The 7,451-nt window shown below is 36.2% G+C and overlaps 1 protein-coding gene across 1 annotated transcript; it reads left to right on the top strand.

Moving 5' to 3' along the window:
* Positions 1-985: 985 nt before the first annotated feature.
* LOC122974261 (baculoviral IAP repeat-containing protein 3-like) lies at positions 986-6,622 on the top strand. Its single transcript, XM_044342283.1, has 4 exons — positions 986-1,089; positions 3,104-3,188; positions 4,445-4,509; positions 5,434-6,622. The coding sequence occupies exons 2-4, from the start codon at positions 3,108-3,110 to the stop codon at positions 5,819-5,821; spliced, it is 534 nt and encodes a 177-aa protein (XP_044198218.1). The 5' UTR covers positions 986-1,089; positions 3,104-3,107; the 3' UTR covers positions 5,822-6,622.
* The last annotated feature ends 829 nt before the right edge of the window (positions 6,623-7,451 follow it).

Here is a 7,451-nt window from a genome sequence, read left to right as displayed (position 1 = left end):
TAGCCTCCCCTTCCACATTAGCTGGCCAGTTTATGCACGGCTGCATGCACACAAACACTCCTCTACATCCGATACTATGGACACACACACACACACACACACACAGATCACAAAGAGAGCCGTTCCTCGCCCAACTAAGACGACAGTATTAATGTCCGTTAAAATCTAAATCTCAAAATTAATGTTAGCCGGTTAAATTGTAAGAAAGTCCTACAGTATTTCATCCTACAACTTAGTAAATCCTGATATCTGTCGAGGGAAACACCAAAGTGACAGTGTTGATAACGGTGGTGCTGAGCTCTACTGCTACACTACACGGCTAAAAATATGTGGACACTTCTACCAAACGTAGAAATTAAGTGAAACTTCAATGTTACAGCATACAGTTTTAGACAATTTTAGACAATACAGACAACAGTAACTACAGGAAGTTGAAAAAAAAGAACAGTTATGCATTGACCTCCCCAACAAAACAGAACACAGGTCATATAATATGTTTGATAGATAGATAGATAGATAGATAGATAGATAGATAGATAGATAGATAGATAGATAGATAGATAGATAGATAGATAGATAGATAGATAGATAGATAGATAGATAGATGGATGGATGGATGGATAGATAGAGCCGAACAAACCTTTCACATTGTAATTACATAAACATAATGAGCCACCACTACATAAAACAATTAGTAATTGTTATGCAATACGTGTCACCAAAAGTACAAAACAAAAACATAACACCTATATTTTCAATCATCTTCCCTCACTGAGATTAAAATCTGTTTTTTCAAAAGAAGTCTGGCAGCAGGTATCTAAAATAAATTAATAAATGACTGTTGTTATTCTCCACCCTGGTTTCTAGTGTGACTTCTGTGATGTGTCATCATGTTTATCACAAGTTTAGAAATGTGGTTTAAATGTGGTTTTCGTGTCTCTTCATGTCTCTGATTCATATATATCATCTTATGTTGCAGGATGTTCTGTTTGTCATGATGATGTCATAATGTGAACAGAACTTCTGTTCAGCTGCAGAGTTTCTGCACTTCACACATTTATCAACTGACAGACACATCTACTGTTACAGGTAAGAGAACTTCATCTGATGCCGTCATGTTTGCCATTGCTGAGTTTAATTTTATAGATTTTGAGCAATAGATTATTTAGAGTTTAGAGTAATTTCTTTGAATTGTAAATTATATTACTATGAGAAGAAGTCACCTCAGAACTCATCCATCGTTTGTGGGGGTGCACTTAAGTAAAAGAGTTTTGGAAGGAGGTTATTAAAAGATATGTTCACATTTTTACAAGTCTGTCTTAATACAATAATCTTATGTCTGTATATACATTAAAAACTGTTTTTGGTTGCTGTCATTCATTCAGTGGTAGAAGAAGTATTCAGATCCTTTACTTACAAAGATCCAGGAGAGCAAAGTAAAAATACTCCAATAATAAAATACACAAGTTAAAGTCCTGCATGAAAAACCCTACTACAGTAAAAGTACATAAGTATTATGAGCTTGATGTAGTTAAAGTATTGCAGTAAAAGTACATAAGTATTATGAGCTTGATGTAGTTAAAGTATTGCAGTAAAAATACATAAGTATTATGAGCTTGATGTAGTTAAAGTATTGCAGTAAAAGTACATAAGTATTATGAGCTTGATGTAGTTAAAGTATTGCAGTAAAAGTAGTGGTTTGGTCCCTCTGACTGATATATTATTATATATGACATCATTAGATTATTAATAGTGAAGCATCAGTGTTAGAGCAGCATGTTACTGTTGTAGCTGCTGGAGGTGGAGCTAGTTTACACTACTTTATATACAGTTAGCTAGTTTAGTCCAGTGCTTCCCAACCTAGGGGTCGGGCCCCTCCAAAGGGTCACCAGATAAATCTGAGGGGTGGTGAGATGATTAATGGGAGAGGAAAGAAGAAAAAACAAAGTTCTGATACACAAATCTGTTTTCAGTTTTTGGACTTTTTCTCTAATCTTTGATTTTTGCTGAAATATTGGATCATTTGAACATTTATTGAAATGAAAGCATGTGAGAAGTTTAGAGGGAAAAATCACTATTTGGTGGAGCTGTTAACAACTCATAGACATGTGAAATGTGACCCCGACTACACACTGCTTTTTGTAAGTTTATTAATATAGCACCTTTCACAAACACCAGTTACAAAGTGCTTCGCAGTCAAAGAGATAAAATCAAATACAATAATATAAAATGAAGTGAAATAAAAATAAAATAAAATAAAATCAGAATAAATAATAAGCAAAGACATCAGATAAAATACACAAGTAGAGCAGATAAAATGGACAAATTAAGATAAAATATTACATATTACTCAAATGCCTGTCTGAACAAATGGGTTTTTAGCTGCTTTTTAAAGGAGTCTACATTATCCAAGGACCTTAAGTTTATTGGAAGACTGTTCCAAAGCTTAGGGGCTGCTGACTGGAAGGCATGATCCCCCCGGGTCTTAAAATGTGTATGAGGTACACCTGGGTGGAGGATCTAAGAGCTCGACTAGTGGTGTAGGGGTGCAGAAGGTCACTAATGTATTGTGGAGCCTGGATATGTAGTGCTCTATAAGTGAGCACCAAAATTTTAAAATGAATTCTAAAATTTACTGGAAGCCAGTGCAAAGAGATTAAAATAGGAGTTGTGTGTGACCATCTGTTGGATTGTGTTAAAAGCCTAACAGCAGCGTTTTGGACAGTTTGTTGTATGGAAGATTTATTAAGACAGGTAAAAAGAGTTAAAGTAGTCCAAACGTGATGAGATAAAAGCATTTATTAACATCTCCATTTCATTTATTGATACCACAGACCAGAGTTTGGCTGTTTCTCAGGTGAAAGAAATATGATTTAGTTAGCGTCTTAACATGCGCTTCACTATGTGTTGTTTTTTTAAAAGCTTGTTATATTATCCATTGTGTCAAATCTTCATCTGAAAAGTAATTAAAGCTGTCAAATAAATGTAGTGTAGTAGAAAAGTAAAGTAGCAGCTGCTTTTCTGATTCACCCTCAACACAACTTGAAGCTTCACAAAGGTTGTCAGTTCTTGTCCATAACTGGTCTGTTTTTCCTCTCCGCAGCTCAATGGCAGCAATGCGAACCGGCAGCAGTACAAACAAGAAATCTTGCCAGCCAGAGCAGACGCTGAGGCACATCACTTTCATGGTGAGGAGACTCACGCACTCATCAGCATCATCATCATATTAATTCACTGCAGTTGGAGGATTGAATGTTTGACGCCATCTTTGTCAGTTACCGAAGCAAGAAAATCCAAATTTGGCAAAAAGTCGTTGTTGTGGGAAATCTTCAGATGGGCCAATAAATCTTATTGTAGGTTTATATCTCTACCATTGCCTGTAGTGTAGGAGGCTATTGTCTTTTATATGGTAGCTTAGACCCTGGTTTCAATTTGATTTCCGCTGGTTGTGTTGACTTCACTAACCCTACATCTGTTTTATGTTTTGACCAAAGACAATCTGGTATCTGTTGCAACAACTGCTGTCTTTATCATGTAACACTGACATTTCAATGGCCAAAGTGCAAAACCTCCTATCTGTTTTCAGGTAAAAAGATATAGTAAATGTAATAGTTATTACATTGTAGTATACTAGGGTCAGAACTGCTTTTCTTCCAGAGCCACCATGAGGTTGACATTTAAGGTTTTTAGTGAAATGTCTCACCAGCTATTGGATGGATTGCCATGAAATTTGGTACAGGCATTCACAGTTCCCCACAGCATTAATTGTAAAGATTTTGGTGATCCACTGAGTTTTCATTTAGCTCCAACATTTCACTTTGTCCAATACTTTGTTTTATGATTGAATATCTGTACTTCGTGTTTTGTACTAATTTACAAATGTTAGCATGCTAACTACTAAACTAAGCTAAGATGCTCAACATGGTAAACATTATACGTGCTAAATATCAGCAAGTTATCATTGTCATTACACAGTAGCATGTCAACATTAGCATTTAGCTCAAAGCACCGCCGTGATGAAGTTCAACCTCACAGAGCTACTAGCATGGCTGTAGACTCATGCACTTCGTCCCAAATCTATATTACAAAAAAAATGAACGAAGGAACAGCTGGGAAAGGTGAGCTCCCACTTTATCTTCATCAGAGGACAAAGTGGGAGCTCATATTTTCAAATCTATTGGTTGTCAAGGTATTACATCCTTTGCAAGAGGTTTTGCATTACGTCCATTTAGTGAGAGATGTGTAGTGGGCTTCATTTGTTGGAGAATCCCTTCAAAAACAGTATACTGTGATGAGTAGTATGTAGTATATACTGTATAGATTTAGTATGTAGTATGGATTTGCAACACAGCATTAGTGACCTTATTCTGGTGGCCATTAGAAGAACTGCATCTTAAGTAACTGACTTTGGTTATGACAACTATTTTTTTCCTGTCATCTGTAGGATGACAACCAACACTTAGCTGCCTCTTTCGGACAACACTCTGGGCCGTTGGACACCACACAGCAGTAAGAAAACTCCTTAAACACTGTCTAATATCTCTACCTATCAGGTTAGAACCAGAGAACTAAACATGAAAAAGATGGTCACTGTAAATCCAATAAGTAATGTTATCAATCAGTCCAATCACTTTAAAAATACATTTTTAAAATAAATATAAATTATTTTCTAATTTGTCATCATAACTACTTACACACAAGTTATCTGTCTGGGGCACACAAGGTTCAACATAATATAAGTTAAAAAAACAAACAGGAGATAACTGAAAAATTAACACATCGAAACAGCATAAGAACTTTGAAAATGTGTCTTTTTTATTTCACTGTACCATTAAATTTGTTATTGTTAAATCCTACCAAAAGTACTTTAATGACAGGTTCAGACTACACTATATTTTTGTGTGATGAGATGGTCGCTGTGTCAAATTAGGTGATCGTAGAGTGATAAATTCTTGCTGTGACTCGACCTCTGTCACCTCAGTATGTTTGCAATTCTTTGCAGAAGAACGCTCTGTGCACCTATTGGTCAACGTCACAGAACACGCTGTGGAAGTTGTTGTACTCTGCGACACGCTAGTCTATTTATCGTGACATTGTGAGGCGTACCAGTCATTCACTATGATACACTACACGGGATAAAACAATCAATTTTTGCATCCAATGCCCATTTTTCCAACATCTGTCTGGGCTGTTATTTGGCTAATATTGTGTAGTTTGAACATGAAATAAGAGCAAATAGAAATTAAAGGTCCATCAAGCTTTGGGTGTAATGTTGCTCCAAGAGTTCAGACACTGAGAATTGATACAGGAGCGCTGAAGAATATCTTGTTAGCTCACTTAACGTTGTTTGCTTGATTTAAGTCTTGGGTCTACAACAGTTGTTGCCTCTAGCAGTGCTGCTGTCATCATCATTATCAACACCATGTTTTCTAGGCAGTGTAACGTCCTCCCTGGAAACTATCCAGAAAACTCAATGATTGTCCGTGAGGCGCTGAGGATGAACCTCCCTCCTCACCTGGTCCTTGGGAAAGTCCAGCGCAGGGTTCAAACCCACGGAGCAAATTATACTGAAATGAAGGAGCTAGTGGCAGACCTGTTTGCAACAAGCGACAGGTCCAACTCCACAGAGAACCAAGAGGTTCCCATGGAAACAAACCAGCTGGAGGACGCGCTGATGATGAACAGTGAGTTGGTGAAGAAAACTCTGCGGATGGGTGTGCCTCCTCATCTGATCAAGACAAAGGTTCGCGCTAAGATCTTAACCAACGGAGTCGGATACGCTGATGTCAATGAGCTGCTCACAGATCTGGATGTAAAGTAGAGGAAAAATTACAAATGTATCAATAAAGTTTACATATTCATGCATTGCATAGCTGGTGACGCTCTTGTTCAGAACATACCATCCTTGCAGAGTTTTCTTCTCCAGAATAAGCAAGTGAGCTGTGGGACAAACCAGTTTTTATTGTCTTTAGTTCTCTTTAGTTTAGTCTGGGAGTCTGGGACAAGTCTTCTTGGGACGTTGGGCTGGTTGATGGTTATAATCAACCTGGTGCACCTTGGTACTGCTTTAAAGAGAAAAAGTTTGTGTGTAAAGTTTCTTAATTTCTCAGTAACTACTAAGTAGCTTCAAACTTGTGATTACTAAATCATTCTGCACCATTAAAATTTAAGAAATGTCTTAGCAAACCAATTCTGGTTCAGGATGTAATGTCTTTGCTTGATTTATGCTGCCTACCTTATGTTTGCTTTTTGATCCTATGGTTGCTTGTTTGTTTATTTTTGTGGCTTACATTACTTTTGTATTTACTTATAATGCGTATTGAGGTGAGATTCCTTCTATAATGTAGTAATGGTCAGGAAACACCATGTCTTCAGTGACATCATCGACAAACACTCAGACAGAAGAGAGAACAAAAAGAATCATATTTTGTTTACTTTGTTGTTGTGTCATATATGTTGATATGTGTGTGAGGTGAACTGTTTCTTTTTTTGACTGAGCTGAATTTAATGAGCATTAGTGCATGTTTTCATGGTTTGTTTTGTTGTTGTTGCTCAGTCTGGTTATTTTAAGTGGGCTAGTATTCACTGTGTATAGAACAGGGCATTTTACTATCATTTTACCAACTGTCTTGTTAGAGAATTCTAGAAATAAATTGTTCTTACAATTTATCCTGGTGTGCTGTTGTCTGCTTCTTCTCTCACTTTACCAAGGTACAATCATTTTGGTAAAAGGGCCTTCCCCTGTTGCATTCCTTTACACAAGTTACTGACTCATGATGGTAGTCATCATTTGACTAAAGTAACCTAAACTGTGGCAAGAAATGTTCATAAGGAGAGAAAGAGAGACGTAGTAGGAGTAATGATAACAAATTGGCTTCGGGCTTAAGGTTGGATTTGACTCAAGATGAAAGTGATAAAAATTAAAGTTTTTTAGGTATTGAGTCATTAGTCTCATTGGTATACCTTATATTCTGTCTGCTGGATATATAACTGTATATACCTTGCATTTCTTGGTAACTTGAAATGTTACTGTTTTCATTTTGTTACAACAAAGCTTATAAAATCCGATGCTGGTAAAATGGTAGCCTATTCCGCTTCTTTGAGCTAGTTTTAGCTATATTTTAATCACATCTTTCAGTTCCATCTGTGGATTATGGTACTTTTGCTTCGGTACACATTTTGAGAAACAAGATAGACTACGTTTTGGATTAAGAAATTGGATTAAAAGATTAAGTTTTTTGATGATCAAAAATAATTTTCTCATTCACACAAATAGAGTCTTTACATACAGACTTCACATTCCCAGGGTCATAAAACTAATGTAACAAACCAATGAATAATATAAAAAACATCAAAATTACTGTTGTTTTCAGATTTTGCAGCTTCAAAGTTTTTATATTTTTTTAATAACAAAAGTTAGTAAAATAAAGCATAAATCATGGAATATATAC

This window comes from Thunnus albacares, chromosome 22 (genome assembly GCF_914725855.1).
Source record: "Thunnus albacares chromosome 22, fThuAlb1.1, whole genome shotgun sequence".
Classification (NCBI taxonomy): domain Eukaryota; kingdom Metazoa; phylum Chordata; class Actinopteri; order Scombriformes; family Scombridae; genus Thunnus; species Thunnus albacares.
This window is presented reverse-complemented; position numbering and strand designations above follow the sequence as displayed.